Source organism: Crocodylus porosus, unplaced genomic scaffold (genome assembly GCF_001723895.1).
Source record: "Crocodylus porosus isolate Cpor-Errol unplaced genomic scaffold, CroPor_comp1, whole genome shotgun sequence".
Taxonomy (NCBI): domain Eukaryota; kingdom Metazoa; phylum Chordata; order Crocodylia; family Crocodylidae; genus Crocodylus; species Crocodylus porosus.
Window position 1 is genome coordinate 89,074,623 of NW_017728886.1, and position 20,951 is coordinate 89,095,573.

The 20,951-nt window shown below is 40.8% G+C and overlaps 1 protein-coding gene across 4 annotated transcripts in view; it reads right to left on the reverse strand.

The window, feature by feature from the left end:
- Positions 1-20,951, reverse strand: part of VPS41 (VPS41, HOPS complex subunit) — a 154,315-nt gene that overhangs the window by 14,235 nt on the left and 119,129 nt on the right. For all 4 annotated transcript variants that reach the window (XM_019538980.1, XM_019538963.1, XM_019538970.1 and 1 more), the window contains 4 exons: positions 19,520-19,657; positions 12,430-12,484; positions 10,943-11,083; positions 7,438-7,574 (listed from right to left, as the gene is read on the reverse strand). In XM_019538980.1, the coding sequence (XP_019394525.1) occupies positions 7,438-7,574; positions 10,943-11,083; positions 12,430-12,484; positions 19,520-19,657 (471 nt within the window). The remainder of the gene's footprint in view (positions 1-7,437; positions 7,575-10,942; positions 11,084-12,429; positions 12,485-19,519; positions 19,658-20,951) is intronic.

Here is a 20,951-nt window from a genome sequence, read left to right on the forward strand (position 1 = left end):
TGATGCCTGATCCCCACAATAGCACTTCTTGCCATGCCACATGTAAGTGGCTGAAGGTGTGGTTACAGGATTGAGCACCAGATCCCATCATGCCTTACTGCCAGTGCAGGAGGAACCTGAGATCATGCTCCCAGGCTCCCCTTGCACCAGCAAGTAGCAAACTCTCACAGCTGGGAGACCCCACGGCTGAACCGGGCCAAGCAGCAAGTAGTAAGCTCTTGTGGCTGGGAGCCCTGCCAGATGACAGGCCTCCCAGCCATGGGGATGCCCTTCAGGGGTGGGAGCCCAGCCTGGCCACATGTTCAACTAATGATGAGATAGGAACCAACCACAAAGTTATTAGGCATCTGTTTGTGTAATAACTTTGTGGTTTGTTCCTTGTTTTATTGTGCCATTAACTGCTTTATTGTGTGGTCAAGTAACAACTTAAGATGCTATTAACTGGTTAATAAGGTCTTTTATGTATAATATGTGCCAGGGCCCTGAGTAAATCAGTATCGTTAAAAACAGTATACACTTGAGTGCAAGACCTAATGCTTTGTACTTACTTCATCATCCAAAGCATTCAAAATGTGTGAACATTAAGTATGACCACACTTACTGTACATTCTAAGTAACTGACCCCAGAAATATAGGCCAAAGTCTATAGGTGCAAGTGCTTAAAAAGTTAAGCTCTAAAATTACACGCAGACAACAAAATAAGAGGCTTTATTTTCAGGGATTATAGTTCTTCCAGCTCCCATTGCCTTTAATGTTAAGGAGGAAATGGAGCAGTCCGAGGATTTTGGCTCAAGATACACTGTTAGAGGGGAAGGCTTAAGGTTAGTCAGGCACATTTCTGTACTCTTAGTGTTTGATGTTATTCAAACAGTAATTATAAATGCAAATGACCTAGCTTTCAAAGAGCTTGTTTTAATTAATAAGTTATTTTACCTTTATAGTAGCTGCACATCTTAGCAAAGTTTCCATCTGGAAATTGATAATATGCCTAAGGTTTTAGTTGTATTAAATACTTCATTCTACAGAACACTTTATACTTCTATTTTAATGGAATTGAAAGGTTGCAGCAATATAATAATAAATGCCAACGGCTGGTTGACAAGGAAATACTCTTATGATGCAAGTAAGTACAGTAATTAGTTTTTAAGGTATGCTGTCAACATTATTTTATGTACAGTGTTTAAAGTGTGGTTTTGGCTTTCTGTCTTCAAACAAGGACTCAAGGTTTCAACACATTTGAAAATAAAGCAGGAATTAAAGCAGTAAATTACTGCTTTGTTATAAAAAGCTCAGTGTAACTTGGTGTGAGAGATTTGATTGTGATTTAATTATGCTAAAAATGCCCACAGCAGAATAGTGATTTATCCTCTCTTAAATAAACACTGCTCCTAGGCATGTGTCACTTTTGATGCATGAGTAGACCAATTTTTAAGAGAATGAACAATTTTATAGCTATATAAATTAAAATGAAATCATCAGGAGTCAATATTATTTATGATTTAATATTCATCTCATTGAAGAGTTAGATTCAAGGAGGTAGATATAAAATACCAGAACTTTAAAGTTGCGGCTTTAGAGGACATTTTATTACATTTAATAACTTTGATAAAATATGGGTAACTCTAGCTTGTCCTTCACCTTGAGGAACCGGCATTGTTTTGAGATGGGTTTCAATCACTGGATTAGTAACTGAACACAGAGAGACCCCAGATCACTGTCACTATTCTATATTAATCAGCATCACTAACAACTGAAATGCTTTAATGCATTCTTTATACAACTGAAGTTTGAGGAAACATAATATGATACTGAGGGAAAAGTGGTATCATAATTCTTCGGCCTTGATTCAAGGACATACTTAAGGAAATGTTTAAGTCCATTCCTCTTCAAGATCAGACTTAACTGAATGTTTAACTTTAAGCTCAGCGTTAAGTGGTTTCCTTGAATATGGGCTATATGGGAAGGTGGAGAAAGTTTTCTAAATGCACACATTTTCAGATCTAGTGAGCTTCTTCCAAAACAGAGATAGATAATCTCTTGTTCCAGCATTTGGGTAGACTGGAAAACAAAAAAAAGGGAAAACTTCACAAATGTTCCATTTCAGTTTTTCTAACAGAATAGGGTAGTTTATTTTATTGCCACTTTTGTTTTTAATCAGTGACTAGTACAAGGCAACGTTTTGCTTAGTCAAGCAACAGTAACAAATATGCACAGTTGCATAAAATCTAAAGTTCAGAATATTAAAAAAATGTACAAGGTTTGTAAAAGAAAAGAAGAGGAACGTATAGTGCTGGAGAACAAGGAATAAACTTTTGCAGGTGAGGATGAGTTAAGCACAGAAACATCTGTCTCAGACATATATAAGTGCATAGTGTTTTGTGTAACTAGTGAAGTACTAACCACTAAATACACATTAAACAATGAATGTATTACCTAGAATTGCAAGGATTCCTGGTGGCATAAAGATGGGTAAAAATATAACTAGATGATGCTGATGGTGGCATCAGTAAGGTAGAGAATCTCTCAGGTTGTCCCTATACCTGGGCTTTTTGCTCCTCTGAAGTGTTCCAACTATTAGGGATGCACCAATAAATATTTTTTGGCGGACGTTGCAGGCTGATTATTAACCAGCCGTTTTGCTGATACCAGTCTGATTCCTGATATGCAGCCTGGCAGCTTGGAGAGCAGCATCCAGCTTGTGAGTCTGTGGGAGGGAGAGGACATGGCGGGAAGGGCGCAAATTGAGGTCCTCACAGCGAGGGAAGGAGTAGGCAGGCATGTGGTGGGGCAGGGGCAGAGGCAGGTGCTGCCCAGCTGGGGTGGGGCAAGATGTAGTGCGAACTTGCAGGTGGCTCATCCAAGAGGCACAGAGGTGGTAGGGATGGAGAGGGAAGCTCTCAGCTGCTGCATGCACCCCTGGGGGGGAGGGGCGTATGATCCCTGGATTTGTGCGTGGGGTGAGGGTGGGCTGGGGGCCAGGGTCTGCAATGGCTGGGCTGGGGCTGCACTTGGGGCAAGCGGGGGTTGGGGCAGGTGGGGACAATGGCAGCGTTGGCAGGGGGGCTATGGGGTGGGCTACAGTCACCTCAACATTCGCTGTAACCCCCTCACAGCCTCCCCTCCTAGCGTTTCTGCTGCCTCCCTTCCCCACCCACCCCGGACAAGCTACCTGTGGGTCCACCCTGCGCCCTGCCCCACCCAGGCAGTGCCTGCCCCTACCCCACTCGTTCCCCGACAGGGAGGCCCTCAACCGGCCCCCTCCTCCCTTATCCCTCCCCCCACAGACTTACTAGCCAGATGCTGCTCTCCATGCTGCCCAGCTGTATTCCTGGCCATGTGCAGGCTGCAGCTGTGTGCATGCATGCAGCATTTCTTGGTGACATTAATCAGGTACACTGGCCAAAAAAAAGCTGATTGTTGATAATGTCAGTTTTCCTTGCATCGGTGCCAATCCGATATGGACTGATATACTGGTTCAGTTCAGTTCTACCCCTGGATTAAATTTACATAGTGTGCCTGAAGCACTGCGGGGCAAGAGTGGACTAGACTGGTTGACAGAAAGAGAAAGTCAAAATGAGGTTAAAGAAAATGAATCATGGGGAAGAGTGGGGAATTGGCAGTTTACAAAAGTGCTTGGGGACAAGAAACAGAACAACAGAAAAGGACACAGAAAAAATGAAGTCCATGCTCCAGAAAGATTAATGACACCATCTTATTTTTCCTTATTGATTTTTAATGATGGTAATGTAAAACTAGTAGTCTGAGTGCCAAAAAGCAAAAGATAAATTATAGTCTAGCTATACAAAGTAATCCAAATTAACTGATCCCCAGTTGTATCAGTACTACAGTAAGTGAAGAGTAAACTACAACATTTGTACTACATACGCCAACAATGAACAAAATCAACTATATCTTTAATTCAAAGCATAGTCTTTGTATATATGGTGTCCTGCCACATTGTTCAGATACCAAGAGCAGTAAAAAACAAACAAACAAACAAACAAACAAACAAAACCCAACCCTTAAAATACCATATATTAAAAAGACCATAACTTCAAGTACTGAAGAGCATGTTAGGTTCCCAGTCCGTGCTCTCTGCTGCCACACAGTAAGCTGGATAACATTCAATTTTTCTACCTTATTGAAGGATAAAGGGCTGAGCTGGATATAAACTCCTCTTTCCAAAAGAAATAAATCAGTCAAATGCAACATTTATACAACACTTGGCTTGACCCTAAACTTCAGAGGGCATCATACCAGAAGGGCAGGAGGAATTTATAAAAATGAAAGGATTTAAAAATGTTATATCTATATATCGATATCTATATATACCTGAATGTGTATGTCTATAATATAGATCATATTATATTATATCATACTAGCCAACTGCCCATCAGGAATGATGGGGGTGGGGTCACAGGGACAGAGTGCTGCCACCCACCACCCCATCCCACTGCTGTCTCCCAGGTGCATGGGGAGGGACCTTACCCCACCATCCCCTGCTCTGGCCCCGCCATTATGGAGGTGCTCTGCTGTACTGCCACCACTGCCTCCTGTCCAGAACATTGCTAGAGCACTCTGACTGGTTGTTTCAGACAACGAATCAGAGTATGAATAAAAGCGTTACAGACAGACAGACAGACAGACAAAGGCTTTTATAATATTATAATGGAGCTATCCAAATCTAGTTTTAAATGAATTCACATAAAACGCAAAGCATTTCATTGCTAACAACAAATTTCAGACATCAGTTTGAAGGTAATGGATTACTTCAATCCTAAACATAGCTATTTAAAACCCATCTGGAGGTAAAGTGAAAAAGGTATGCAGGCTATGCCTGTTTCCAGAAACCTCTGGTAAGAGCAACAGCCACTTACTAGCAACATTGCCCCTGGGAATGCTTTCCTTCCTATGTACTTTGATGACACTCCTTACAACAGCCACAGCTGATTAAAGGCAAAGTAGCACCCAAGTTCTGACACATTACTATTAACAGGCATTGACTGTGCTTTTTAAGCACGTCTAACCGTTCCAATAAAGGCAACATTTAAATTAGCTTTGATTTAGAGCACACCACAACCATAGCATGTTAAGCTGCAGTTACAAACTGCATCTCATGCTGCTGGCTGTATTGGACATGCCAAAGTGTTCCACTATGATTTGAACAGAATGGTACAACAACAAAACTGGAGTGTGGAGACCAAAGACATACACAGACAGCAAAGAGATTAATACATAAATGTTGAATCCAGTATAGTATTTACCTTAAAAGGTAATTATATATAAAAAGTCAGGGCAAACCCCAACAGATCAAAAACAATTATTCAATACACCAAAATGTTAATATACAGACCATATCCTGCTTATGTTTAATGGAAGTGTAACTAAGAGCCAAAAAACTCACAGCTTAAAATTCTCTCAGAGTACTGAAATCATAGGCCATGGATAGGTGTTCATTTCAACTTGTAAGAATTTCTGTACAATTTAAATGACAATTTTTACCAGCAGAAAAATGGCCCGGAGCTGAGCATACATGTATTTCAGGCCTCTGGCTAGAGTTACACAGGTGAGCTCTCCAGCCAGGGGACACTAGAGGGCTGCTCCCTGGGCCATCCCCAGCTTTAGGGGACCCTGTTAATGGACACCCTGTCCTCTTCCCTGCCAGGAAGGGGGCAGGCTGGGTATTGTCCTCTGGGTTTTAAGTCACCTTGCATGCAGCCAGAGGCATAGAGAAACAGGACCGGAGACAGCTTCCTCAACACCAGGCCCTAAACGCCAGATCCTAGCTTCCCAGCTTTTAAGTTGTGAGTACTGCTCAGCTGGGCAGCATATGAGACATTTAAAGCCAGCAGGGATAGTTTCTCTGGCTCTGGTTCCCAGGCCCTGTGGTTTTGCAATCCCTACCTCTGCCACCCAGCTGGGAAGTAAGGATGGCAATTAAAGCCCAGGGACCAGGAATGCACATGCATTCTCCCATGTCTGGAACCCTTCCAGGCTCCAAGAGGTTTCCCACCACAGAAGAGCCCCTGCCCAGTGTTAAGGGGTTAGGTGGTCTTTTCCCCACACAGGAGGGGGCAATAACTTCCTGGCTGAAGGAAGAATTTGGTTGCAGAACAGCCATTTTTTTCCTGCAAAGAAGTACTTGAAAGGCTACATAGTCTCTCTGTGCTGGGAGAGAAGCCTCTCTCCCAGCACAGATGTAATGCTTGTACATGGCCATTATTTAAAAGTCTATGTTATTAAACAAAAGAGTTTTAAAATGATAATGATCCACCTATTCAAAAGACTGGCTCTCCCCATGCCATACTGGCCTAATGGTAGTCAATGTATGCTCAAACTGGTTCCCCTTTGATGCAACAGGCAACTGAAATTTTTTTCTGAGTGCCTATAGTGCATTTATCTATCTTTGGCTTGAAATAATAAGGACTCCTGATCATTAAACTTTCTAGGGCCTGCCTTTCAGAAGCTTAGGACTGAATAGGGCAGAGGCAGGTGGGAGCAATGACTTTCAAAGGACAGAGTTTTGGTTTCAAAATGCCATTGGGAATTCAGTTTTTTCACTATTTGCTTCTATTGTTACTTTAAACAACGTTACTGTGCCCACAGTAGTAGACAGGGACCTTCTGGGGTTTTTTAGGCCATTATGCATAGCAAATAAAAATCAATTGAGTGTCAGGCTCAGGTATGTATTACACATACATCGGAACGTATCTGGAACTCTGTCCCCCAAAAGCACAAGCAAAGTAGCACATTTCTTTATGCAGCGAATTTCAGGAAACTGGCAGCCAAGCAAACCAACTGAAACATTTTTTCACATATAATAGTGAAGTGCTGTAACCCAGTGAAGTCCCCTTTAAGTTCACAACCCTCTGACTCATCTGGGACAGAACAAATAGAACAGTTGGCACAGGGAGATCTCACAGACATGAATAAATAGGCATAGGTTTGCATAAAATAACCTAGGGTCCCTCCTATTCTACTTTCTAGCCAGGGTGTAGAACAGTGGTCTCCAAAGTGGGGTGTGCAAGATGATCCATTGGGGTACGAGAAGAAAATACTACAACTTCTATTTATATTTATATAAATATACATATATTGGGAGTGCGTGCTCAAAAATTTTTTACTGATAGGGGTGCACGATCAAAAAAGTTTGGAGACCACTGGTAGAGAAGATAGAAGAGAGATAAGAGTTGCATGGAACCACAAAAGCTCACTATGAAGAAGACCTGACTGTCATTTCTAAAATCTTGATTAAGGTTTCACAAATAGTGAAACTGGGTTTTGATCATGGAGTGTCGCAATAGAAACGTCTAAATACAAAAGCAAGTTGTTGCTTCTTGATTAGCCCGCTATCTTCGCAGAATGTTCAAAAACAAAAATGTTCTACAAGTGCTGAGGATGATTATCACTGAGGCAAAGAGAAAATAAGGAAGTTACCTGCAAGTTGTAATCCTGAAGAATTTTCACCAGTGAGTCTCTCAAATTAGGAATCTCCATGCCTTCTTTAATACGGTGAATTAAAAGAATGGGGTAAACATGAGTTCCAATGTTGTTTAACAGGCCAGTAATAAAAGCTGCAGAAAGAGACAGGCAGAAAAATGGCAAAATTAACTTCCAATAAGATACCCAATTCAAACGTGTTTTGACAAAACCCGCAACATTCACCTGATTTTGACAGAATTGCCATAATGCCTATGTTAAGCCTTTTTCATGCATTTTTTGTAGGAAACCACCTTTACTTGTATACATCTCTCTTCAAGAAGGAAAGACAATGACATACATGACTAACTGCTTCTTAAAGATTGTCTTTGAGACTCTGGAAAGCAAATCCCAGAGTATAGATTGGTGCGAGAACTCAAAAGAAAACAACGTATTACATGCATGCAATTTAAGTTAGAAGTTTAATTTAGAACGTGAAGGTTTCAGGAAACCTCATCACATAGAAGAAGTTGAAGTTTCAGTACAATTGTTTTTCAAGTACAGGATAAGATATTAAGACATTTTCAGGCCCTTCAATTAATTCCAGTTAGATTTTGCCCATGTGACTAAGCGCGCACAGTGTGTTTTTCCTCCATCCCCACTCTGAATTTTTGGCTAATCAACTGGCTACATGAAACAAGGAGAGGAGAGTAATTTGAGACACAATATCTCTGTCCTGACCCAAATAACAGAGCACGGCTACCTAACTGACTGTGCAGGCCCAGAAGACAGATAAAATTCTAGAAGCTGAGCTCGAGGTTTTTACTCCAATCCAGCTCCTGTTCATTTAGGCCACAGGTACATTACAAATAGTGTTTCGCATTCTCCATTCTTACCAATTTTCACTGATAAATTCCCTGATTTTTTTTTGAAGTCATTCAGTTTTTACTGATTTACATCCATTTTTCAGTTCAAATCCCTGTTAAACAGCATGAGTAGGGAATGGCCCATTCCCACTCGTGCCCGTTAACAGAGATTTGAACTGAAAAATGGGTGGTGCTGATAAGCTGAAAGTGCCAGTTAGCTGAGGCACAGGTTTCTGGATGTCAGGTGGGAGGGGGGCGGTAGTGGTTGCTACATGTGATATGAGGGACAGGAGGTGGCAGTGGCTATGTGGGGGTCAGGGGAGGGTGGCTGGAGACACTGCCTGGGGGCATGGGGCTCCTGGCTCTGATCCCGGGTGGGGTGGGAGCTGCTGGTGCCAGGGTTGGGTCTCCCCGCTCTGCATCCAGCCATGTGCCACTCCCCTTCCCCACAAATGCCAGGGCAGCCCAGCAGCAGGCTGCTGCACCAGGGGAGAGGGGCACAAATGCAGCCAGGGAAGAAAGGCAGGGCACAGTGCCATGTGCTTCCTGCCATTGATCCGGGGGCACGTGCCCCCTGGGAAGAGCCCAGCACAGGCCCCTCAGCGCACAGCCCTCCCAGGGGACAAGTAGCAGCAAGAGCCATACTCCCCCCACCCCGCCCCCACTGACAGTTCCCCTCGCTTTACTCACTGCTGCAGCCCTGGAAGTGGCCAATGGGCTCTTGACTCTCAATGGGCCAAGCGGCCCCCCACCCCTTCCGTAGTCCCAGCTTTACTCCCTTCCTCCCTCACCACCAATTTTTCCCTGATTTAAACTGATTTTTTTCCCTTTTATTTTGATTTCATTCCGGTTTTTATGTTTCAAAGATAAACACTGAATAAATTCCCAGATTTTTTAAAAAAAATAAAATCTGAGAATGCAGAACAGTAGCTACAAACTTAACCTACTAAGCGCCAGTCACCCCAAAACACACCACGTTGCTTCATGTACACTAACCATGAAATCCAGCTGATAGCAGGGGAGCGAGATCTGTGACGATGCACTCATTTGCACTGCTGAGTGGCAGTACCAAAATAATCTATCCCTCTCCCCTACTATTGCGTAAACATGGGTACACTAATTCTAGTTATGTGGGGGTAGCATGTCTGAAGCTATGCAATGAATGGTTGCCCTGCCCAGCAAGTATACGGTTTTCAGATGGCCATAGTCTTTAAAGACTAATGTCCTGAGATCAAAAGTATGTGTGCCAAACTAGTGTCATGATCAACAACGATTTTCTTTACAATATGAATCAAGCACACTACTTGAGAACACCGAATTCATCTCTAAGAGGTTAAGGCAGATATTCAGTTTAAATGCACTATGGGATCTGACCCTGATCCCAAAAACTGTGCCTCCTGCCATGCCACACATGCATGGGATCAGATCCCAATTGTACCCTACCTGCCAGCGCAAAGGGATCCCAAGATCTTAATCCCAGCACTGGCAAACTGAAAGTGGATGCACATAGGTCTGGAGCAGACAATCGGCTGATTATCAGCTCAGGCCATGGAACCAAGCCATCAGAGCACTTCAGAACAGGATTATGGGCTTGACAGGGACTGCACTCAGGCCAATTTCAGATTTGAGCTGACAATCAACGGATGTTCAATTTAAGGTGCCATACAAACCAGCTATAAAACTGTTCTACATTATATGTGGAACAATTTTATGGGTAGTTTCCCATTTTATGGCTCCTTAAATTGGACAGACATGTAGTAGCCTTGTCATTTATCCTGTGATTAAAATGTTAATCGCGGCATAAATGTACTGTGTACGGGGTCTAAGAAAAGGTAAGGACTTCACATTCTGGTCTGAACTGTGGCCAAATGTTGCTGTGCTAATTCTGCCAACCATCTGGGCCCTGGCAGAAAAGAAAAACAGTTCTATAATCTTTGGTGTCCCAGAAGAGGGACAAACGCTCAAGCTGACTTAAATGTTCAGTGATAACGTTCTCCTCATTCATACATGAAGCTTACCCCTAAACTAGGAGCAGATGAATGGGGAAGGCAGGCAGGCATTTGACACACAATAAGCTTATACACCTTCTGTTTGCACTCAGTTGGGAGGGTTGGGGAGGAGGGGGGGAAGACAGGGGGAGAAGAGACAAAGACAGATATACAAGAACCTATCACAATTAATCTGAAAAAAACCCCCAAAAGTTCTAGGATGATCTTTACTTTGACAGTTGAGAATGTATATGCCACCTCTCCTGTTTATATAATGCATGCAAAAGCTATAACTTCCTACCAACGTAGTCTGAAAGTCAATTTTGAGGAGATAAAATATAGCCTCACTTGGATATAAACTTGAAAGATATATTATTTCATGAAATTTTGTAGGTAACAATATACATACTGCCAGGCAGCAGGACAGCACCAAATAGTGTGGCATTTGCCTTTTATTACCTTCAGGCATTGTGGTACTGGAGGATTTTTTTTCCTCAGCATTAAAAATTATTACACTGCAATATACCCTGCTGCACTGTGCAATCTGGCACAGTTCCCAAAACAATGTGAATATATCCTTTTTGCCACGCACAATAACAGTTTAACTTCTAACAGTCTTCCACTGCAACATTTTATCACACAGCACGACCTGGAGCCTCTTTTGCTTACGTGGTTTGTCGATGGAATATAAAATGAGATCTTCCCATAGTTCTCCATCATCTTGCTCCTTGGCAAATTCAATAGCTTTATCTACATCGTGCAATTCCTCCATTATCATCTTCAGGGCACTGCGGCTATTACCCATTCTGCCTAGAAGAAAAAAATAAGGGAATTAAATTTTAAGCTAGATAGAAAACCATCCCTTGATAAGAATCTGTATTGCTGATAATTGTCCTGGTTAATTAATGAACATAGGATGAAGTCTTAGAGCCTAATTCATGCAGGCACTTCAGCAGAGGCCTCACTTCCTTCTCATATTCAAGCTATGTTTTAACTATGTGCTCAAACCCTGGTTCAATCAAAGGGATATAAGAGCACATGCTTTTTGCTGAATCAGGGCTAAGAGAGCAGAGGGAGTTGTTTTGTTTTGTGAACTATCACTTTATATAAACTATTACTCACACACACATGCAGAGAGAGAGAATGTGTATACGCTCATTAAGTAGAAATGGGCCTGATGCTGAATGTCCATATCTCCCACTGATTTAAACATTTGTTCTAGCCACCCAACAACTTAAAAAAAAAAAAAATCAAAGCTTAACTGTCATTGTTATGAAAGTCTGTGCATGATGGTCAAGTCTTGTTTTAAATACCCTTCATTACAGACTTTATCACTGTTGAAATTATCTACTCTAATTCCCCTGAATCTCTTAAATGTGACAGGTCTTGCACAAACATGTTACTGCTTTGCAGGAAATCACACTGTTAGTTACTCTCAATCCCCTCCTACTCTCCTTGCACCTCAATTCTTGAAAATTAAAGCCAGCAATGAAGAAATTCAGATACCCAAGCAAAATTGAATTACAATGACTATAAAATACTTGGATTACCACGGACTGAACCATCCGTTGTATTGAGTAAACTGTGAATCTCTTCTGAATGCAGAGTTTCCTCTCTATGCCCAATTGCACCATATCTTCCCTATTATTTCAGGTAAACCATGACGCTGCTTTCTGTTCTATGTACCACAGTCCAGATACACACATGCACAAACCCAACGCCTTATCATTCCTTCCATCCTGGAGTGGGTTCCCTTTACTGCTGAGGAAACTGGATTTATTCAACAAAAATGTGTTATAAAAATAAAACCGTTAATTTTCCCTGCAGGACAGGTGCAGGAATTAAAGGTTCCAAGGTTGCAAGCAAAACAAAGAAATGAGCTGAGGAGGGAAGAAAATCAGGACAGAGCCTTGCTTCTGCTAGAGCTTGTTTTGTTTTAAAGCAAGTACAGTATTCAATTCATGATGTGAAATACAATAAATAACCCAGTATTTTATTAAATCATGTTAGACAGTTCTATTGATTACATAACAACTGTGTTTCTAGGAGAATAAACATGTAAAATGACCATATCCAATGCATCACACAGTTCCCCAACATAACTTTGTAACGAGATTAAAAAGGCAATGCAGCTTATTGCAAAAGAAGTTACTTACTTAAAAGATAGACTGTCTCTTCTACAAAGTTCCTCTGCTGGCAGATCTCAAGAGCCTTAAATTGTAGAGGGAGGAAAATAGTGAACGTGGAGATCCATGACATAAAATGTATTAAAAAAAAAGTTAAAGGCCAAAAGATACTTTTCTCTGAAGATTCATTACCCAGCTGGAAAACAGCATATCTTTCCAATGCACACTGGCAGATCCATGGGAATTAATTAAAGGAAGAATCTTTTTGGCATGTCTTTCCCTATGATTCATTTTCATTAATCTGGGGGTTTCCAGAGGTTGGCTGTTCATATTTCAGTCAGTGTTAAGCCAAGGATTCAGAATGAGGAACATCCTCGCAAACTCACATGCCAGCGACAGGCATCATCCAAATCATCCTACCCCCTTACACAGACCACACCATAATACAGAGATTCTCTCAGGGTCCTTTCCCTTCCCTTGACCTCTGAAGTCCAAAGGCTTGCATAGAAAAGTAATATTAATGAAGACATACAAGTATTACTACTACTACTATTTAAGGACTTCCGTGCAGTTCAGCAGCTAGATACATGTAGGAGATCCAGCAGGCTCTCCATATACCACATTTGGCAGCCTATGAAAAGTAAGGTACTGGCTATAGGTTACTAACACTAAGCCTTCCTAAGGGTCAACTAAGAGAAGTAGCAGCAGCTTCTCCTCTTCCATACCCAGGACTAAAGAAAGTTACTGGCACTAATCAGCAGGCAGAAAGAAGAGAACACAATTGCAAGTACATATGTAAAAGGAGGCAAAAGAGAATGTATTTGAAAATGACTGAATGAGTTGAAAAAAGAGTAAGCCATAATAAGAGGCAAGCATATAAAAATAAGATTTTCTTTCACCCTTTCAGAGAAAGGGGTAGAGGATGAACCAGTAGAAGTTTATTCAGTTTACAGCCAATGTCTCTGCTTGCGTAACAGGGTGCAGTAAGCACATATATCAGTGGGGAGCTACAATAAAACACAAGCCAGCTAGGAATTTAGTTCCAAGAGAAATATATATCTATCTATAGATATATACCTATATCTATCTACCTATATACATATATATTAATTAATTAACCCACACTTCTATCTGACATGAAGTGTCCTTTCCCCTTCTCAAATAGCTCTGCGTTGAGGGTAAGAAGGAGCTGAGAGACAGAAAGACAGACAAATACTACACACACACACACGTACACGATACTACATATATTTCCCCCCTTACTTTTCTATATATATAGTAAAGTAAGGTAGGAAATAAGGGTTCACCAATGCAGCTGACAGTCTTTCTCACTGAGAAGGGGAAAAAAAAAATACCCCAAACTCCAAAAACCCCAAACAAAACAACAAACAGGCATTCAATATTTCCAGAACTTGCCTTCAATGCTCCCTCTAGAGGAAAAACAGAGAACATAAATACTTTGCTCCCAGTTTCTTTGGTATAAACATATTTCTGAAATTGCACAGGAATTAAAGTGCCTTGGCCTAAAAGTTGTTTTTATTAAAGACATTTCTGTTTGGCCAGCATAGCATTATATGCTATGAATCAATGTGTTTGTACAATTTACATGTGATATTCAAAGCTGCTAAAAATGGAACAGAAAAGTAGTGGGAAATTGCATATTGCTGTTCTTTTCCTGTCTGAAGGGCTAAAGGTGGGACAAGCATAATTGCGGATGCATCAGTGATGGCAAATTCAAATTCAATAATGAAACCTACTGACACCTGTTAGTAGTAATGTGTCAGTGCCGTGGTTGTATATTACAGCTCACTGCTAGGTGCTCACTGCTATTGTAGGAACTGTCATTTGAATACATTCTAGGGAAAATGTTCCCTGGTGAAATGTTGGTGGTAGGCCATTATTGCCCTTAGAAGCTGTTACTGCAACCAGGTACTGACTGTGTATTTTCTGCCTTGGTCATTTCCCTTTTCTCTATCTTCTTTCCAATCAAAACATATGTAGAAAATGTAAACTATTTTGGAGATTAAGGGATTTTCATTATAATGCAGTTCTCTCTTTTGCTTTGACTTAAAAGCTATGATTGCACTGCCCACATGTAGCATTCTTCCCATTTCCATTACTTTCCACTTCTGGAATAGTACTGTACAGCAAAGCCTCCAAAACTTGTAACCCCGTGATTTCCACATAGTCTTTGCATACACTATTGTTACTGCAATGTGTGACCAGATGTGCATGGAAAAAAACTCACTTGAGTAGGCATGTGGACCCCCACCCCCCAGCCCTGCCCATCCACTCACCCCCCCCATCCCATGAACGCATACTCTCTCAATGCAAACCTTTTCATTTAGGCTGATGGTTCTCAACCTTGTTAGAGTTCAGGTCTCTCTTGTCAGATGCGAGGTATTTTTTGTTAGACTTAAGGCACCCCTCAGAAAATGCCAGCTCTTACTTTTCACTCATTTTGAGTGCAGAAAAGTACTAGAGCAATTCTTCTGTTGCTAAGAACTTAGATCACAAGAAGTCAGGTTGATTTTGAAACTATGGATTCCAATCTGAAATCTCTGGATTTATCTTGTGAATCATGTTTGGCCACTTAACAGTGCTAACATTGCATGGCACCCCATGGCACCTTTGAAAGGATCTGTAAGCATGCCAGAATGCGACAGCGTCCTAGCTGGGCATCACCAATTTATGCATGTAAGTGACAGTGCTCAAAACTTATGTGAAAATGTTTTGCATGTATAGAAATGAAAACCTGGCTGTGGCCGACTTAAAAAATCACCCTCAAGGGTTAGGAAATGCCATCCATCTTGTATATATAGCTTTGCATACAGATATTTAGCTCCTGCAACAATGTGTCAAGTGGAGGATAAGAGTTAACATAGTTTTCTTTAATAGAGAAGATGTATTCTTCGAGTGTCCTGGCTCTTTCTGGAACTAGAAAACTACTTTGGAAATAAGTTATTGTCAAAATTTTTGTTTAAACAACTTCAAACTTTACAGTGCTGCAATTCTCAGAAACATTTCCCAAGGCGGCTCAGGCCATATCCACACAGCAAAAATCTATGTTTCATACCAGCCTTCTCAAGCATGCTGTGCTACTCTGGGAACACTGCTCCCTTAAATCAGAAGCAAGGTAACTCCCTGAGGGTACATCAGGTGTGTTAACTCTGCCAGTTTGCCCTCCTGCTGCAGCTACACTGTTTTCAATTTAGAAAGCGGCTCACCAAGAGCAGTACCGTGTGCATGTTGATGCTACTCGGGAGCATCCCAAGGTAGTCAAGAGCTAACTGACCAAAAGGAAGGGGGAAGGGCTGCCACAGGAAGGAGGGAATGTGGATGAAAGCAAAGCAAGAGCAGTCCAGGATGGATAACTTCATGTCTACACACGCTAAGAGCTGGGTGGCTGGGACAGCCATTTAGAGAAAATGGGTCAAATCTTTGCGTAAGTACATGGCAAAGACTTCTTTCATCTCAAGTGAGCCAGTATTCCACCTAGGTTCCATGCTTATTTTTTGTTTGGGAAGAGTAGAGGACAGGATTAAGTAGACACTACCACAATGCCACAAAGGAAATGTGGTCCAGTGGTTAAAACCCATGATAAGGAGTTTAGCGTTGTTTAACTGGCAAACCTGAAATAATATTTATTTGTGCAAGTCATTTAAAAGCTACCAGGGCTTTTATAGCACAAGTATAAAAATATTCACTGGCCTCATAGAGTGTTTTGAGTTTTTGTTAGGGAATGTTTGTGGAGTACTGGGGGTTCCTAAGGCTTTTTCTCTCTCATATGTACTAGGTAACATTACAGATTAATCTTATCACTCGGTCCTGAAGAAAGCAACTTCTTCAGCCTGTTAAGTAAAAAAAAATTACTTATCATTGATCAAAGCAGCATAGCATTGACCAAGCTAAATTCCCTTTAGTGAAATAAATATGTGGCAGAGAAACAGGGTATTAAAAAAAAATCCATCTACCATAATCTTTTATGGACACAGATATTTGTATGTTATTTAAAGCAAGTGAATTAATACAGATTTCCCCAAATGTGGTTTATTAATGGAATATGCCTTAACAGCTTTCTCTGAAGAATTTAATTTAAATGCATTCTTTGCAAAAGTCATAAGAAGTGTAGACCATTCAGTTAGCTACGAGAGTTCATTGGGTGCTGCAATAAAATTTGTTCTATCAAATGATTATTTGCATAAATTGGTAGAGGACAAGCTTACAGTAATCTGCTTAGTGAAGTAAACCTTTGAACTTCTGGTCATCATAACATACATGCCTCTAGCTATTGTATACTTAAGCATGTCCATGAATGTTTTTAGGGTTTCAAGACCTCCTGAATATATAAGCCAACAGACACTGGTGATTCAGATACTGTACATTACTCTGAACTAAAACTCAAGGCCAAGATTTTTGACAAAAAGTAGTAATACGTGGACCACATCAAAAAAAAAGAAAGAAAGAAAAATAAGAAGATCTAGTTCTATGGAAATACTACAAATACAACTCAAACTGAAGAAATAGCCTATAATTGAATTTTAAACCCTTATTCAGGGAATCTGTTCAGGATTAAATTTAGCCATAGATTTTCCTTCAAAAAAGTGAGGCATAATGAAGCAGTACAAGCATAGTCTTCAGTGAACAATCTCAGCCAACACTCTCAGCATCCACAAGCTCCCTTTGTGTTTTTTCTCTGAAAACGCTCATGAAGTCATTGTGGCTAAAGGACTGTGGAATATATACATTAATGCAGGGCTATTTTGCATCTCTGTGAGGCGAAAAAGAGAATAGCTCATTTATTTAAATAAAGCTTCCACGGCCTGTCTTCTCTTAACCACAGTCATACAAATCAGTCAGAATCCTAAGTTAGGACTGTTAGCTTTTCTCACGCAGCAGCTCTGAGTTTTGCTCTGGGCATTAAAATCTAATGCTTCATTGGCAAGATTCAGTCAGGAAGTAAAAGACTGGAGGCAGGTGTGCACAGTTCATCTGAACATTAATGTGATTTTTTTGGTTTAGCGCCTTTAAGTCCAAAGTCTCCCAGGTACGAGCCAAACCCACGGTTTCACATATTTGCAAAAACTAATTACAGGCTTCTCTCACTTTATGTGGGTTCTGTACATGCAAATTTGCTCTTATGTGAGGACCATTTTTATACCAAAAATTCGTTATGTGCGAGGTAAATTCACTCGTATGCGATCCGTGTGGCAGAAGCCTGCAGTCAGCTGCTTTGTGTGGTGCATTGTGGGAGTGACATGCACCAAAATACAGTCTCCCGTGTGGAACTGCGCTCCTCGCTCGTTGTCTACAGCTTGTGTTTCTCTAGTCACCATCTCCATTATGATAGTGCCCTGTGGTTGTGTGTACTGCCCTCTGTTGGCAAGTACCAAAACTGTCTTGTAAAAGTGGTAGAAATGGGTCTGGGGGTCAGTCAAGGTCTTGGAACATATCCCTATTTGTTACATTGTAAGTAGGTTCCCTTTACGTGAATTCAAGTTATATGCTTTTTTCAGGGAACACATGTACAGTATAAAGCGAGGGAAACCTGTATACCCAAATGCAGCTATGTTTATAGTATGAGGGCAGCAAAATGGCTGCCCATGCTGAACGTCTGCGACAGTGGGAAACTACACAGCAGCAGGGAACATGATGGTGGCATGGTCAAACATAGCCATCATTTACAACTATGCAGAGAAGCAATCACTGCACAAAAAATGGTTTTATTTCCCAATTGCCATTAGCTTCTGAATCTCCTTATAATTTAGTTGTCTTACTTTTAAGAGTAAAATGTTAATCTTGGCCCAAAACTTTACAATATAGAGTACATCTACACATGCACTTTACTGCGGAGTTGACTACTTAGTTCTGCAGTAAAGCATCACCACCTAGATGTGCAATAGTATTAAGACGTAGCAAACTAATTAACTCTGCTGTAAGATAGAACTGCCCCTGACAGTACAACAGGGTCATTGTGACCAAATGCATGTGTAGACAGCGACTGCCAGGCACAAATTGTGCCTCGTCAGCCCAGCCAGCTGGGGGTCAGACCCCTGCGTCCTGGCAGCCACTCCTCTGCCTGATGCCGCCACCTGGACCCCAGAGCTGACTCCCAATACCCCGGGACTGCTCCACCCCAGCTCACATTGCTGTGGTCTTGGGTACAAATGTAACCACTGTGCCCAGGAGTAGTTGACTCCAGCTCAAATTGCTCTGGAGTTTATTACTATGCATTAATAGCATGTGTACATACACTCACTGTACTTTATCACATAACACTCCTGATTATAATATACACCTTGTTTTTGAAAGGTGGAATAAAAAAAAAAAAAGATTTTTTTGTAGAGAGCAGAGAGGGAGCCTAATCTTTAGCAGCGTTTTCCTTCCATTTACTGCTTAACTAAAGTACCAGCTACTGTTAGAGATAAGTCCACCCACAGAAACCAATTATTTGGAAAGAGCTAAAAAGCTGTGAAATAGAAGAAACCAGGAATTAGCAGACAGTAAAACTGTCTCAAGAAAGGTTATCTAGATTACTGGTACATCATTAAAAAGGACAGATGATTGTTAACACCTTTGGAGTAGTAAGCCATAAAGGCAACAAGCTATTAAGTCAACTGACTCCCTTGGCTACCTGAATAGTTAGTAATACAAGAGTTCCTGCACTGTGGGAGAGGAATCAAAGCAGTGTGTTCCTATTTTAAGGAAAAAAAATCAGCTTCCCTGTTTAAAAGTTGCAATTTTGGGGGGTTGATTTTGAGGGGAAATGTACATGTTGTATACAAGAAAATACGGTACTTGATTGCTTGTAGCCATTGCTACCTATAGCATGTATGCAGAATGGCCAATATATAAAGCTATACACAAATCGCAGAGAACTTTTCCAACAACACACAAAACTCTGCTATTTGAACTAATGGAGAAACTTTTAGCTAGCTGTCAGGAATCATTTTTAAGGCAAAAGGACTAAAGGTGGCAAAGTAGCAATTCCATGTTGATCCACTAGAGGGTAGCGGTATACCTGCATACATGTGCACACCACAAGCCCAAAAATTAGCAATTCAGCCAGATGCTGATGAATACAGTCAAGGTAGATGTTTTAGATCTTTGTTTGGCTTACCTTTTCTAATGGACAGTGCGTGCTGTCTCTCAGAAATGGGAGCAGGTTTGGACGATCATATTCAGCATAGAGGCTGATCTGTTTCTCATGGTATCTCTGTCCTTTATGATGGTCTCTTTTGAAAAGCTTGTGCAAATACTATAAAAACAAAAAGAATAAGCACTCATATATTCATGCAAAATTGTAAAACGACAGCCAGTAATTTCCCTGAGACTGCACCAAAACATTCAAAAAGGATGAAAGCACAAGTCTTTTCTTTAAAAAAAAAGATATTTTTAGTTCTTTCTACAACACCTTCCCTCCGCAGCATCACAGTATCCAGTGCAAGCTCTACCAAGCAATGGACTTTTGTCAGTGCTTTGATAAAGCATACACTTTATTCCTCAGTGAAACATTCTTTGAACTGGTACATTTTAGACTTCAAAGAAAAAAAAAAAACTTAGAAAAATGTCACCGCAAGTTTCCTATTTTCCTTGGATAAGCTAAACTGACTGGATGACTATGGATCAATATTTAATTGTTCGTAAAGTAATATTTCAAAGTATAAGTTGCAGAGTGGAAGAATCTCCTCCCCTCAAGAAAACATGAATTACTTGAAGATTATCTGAAATGTAATTTTTATTCCAAATGAATTGGACATAACACTTCAAAACAGACACATGCCTCTCAGAAGTTAGCACACAGTTAACCCCCTTCATTTTATAAGGCTCTTTTATTCCAGACTGCACTGAATACATGTATTTCCTATAATTAGCACTCCATTATGCAATCCAAATGACACCACCAAGGTGAAGGTTTTTAACCCTCCTGCTTTTCTCTACAAGTAGATAAGACAAGTGCCCTCCACCCAAATTATTTAAAGACAGCAATATGATTCTGAACAAATTTAAAAAAAAATCATTGCACTGCTTTGGAAAAGCAAGTGTCTTTCTTTTTCTACCAAGCATAATCCTAAATATTAAACCAATGTTTATAAGTCAAAAAAAATGGAAAGAAAAAAAAAATCAGCTAAACTTATTACTGTATGGGGGGAAGAAAAAAAGAACATGGGGAAAAAATATCAGATAGGTGTTTGGGGGAGAGCAGGGATACTTTACAGTTGAAAACTACATGTGATGGCTCACAGTAGGTCATCAAAAGATTAAAAGAGTTTACTTAAAAATGATGTATTCCACAAATGTTCTTAGCTCAAAGTTAAAGTGGAACAGTGATTCTGCCTCTCTACCACCCATAAAACTGAACTTTTGTTAGAAATGGAGTATTGTTAGAAATGCACAGCTTGCATCTTGCACCCGATAAGAAAGAAACACTGTCAAGGACTTTTTTTCCTTGCCCAGCCTTGCCACAGCTTTTCTTATACTAAATCGCAGACTCTCCCCCAGCTTCTCCCTAGCCTTTCTCATACAGATTACAGAAGCTGGAATTCAACTGA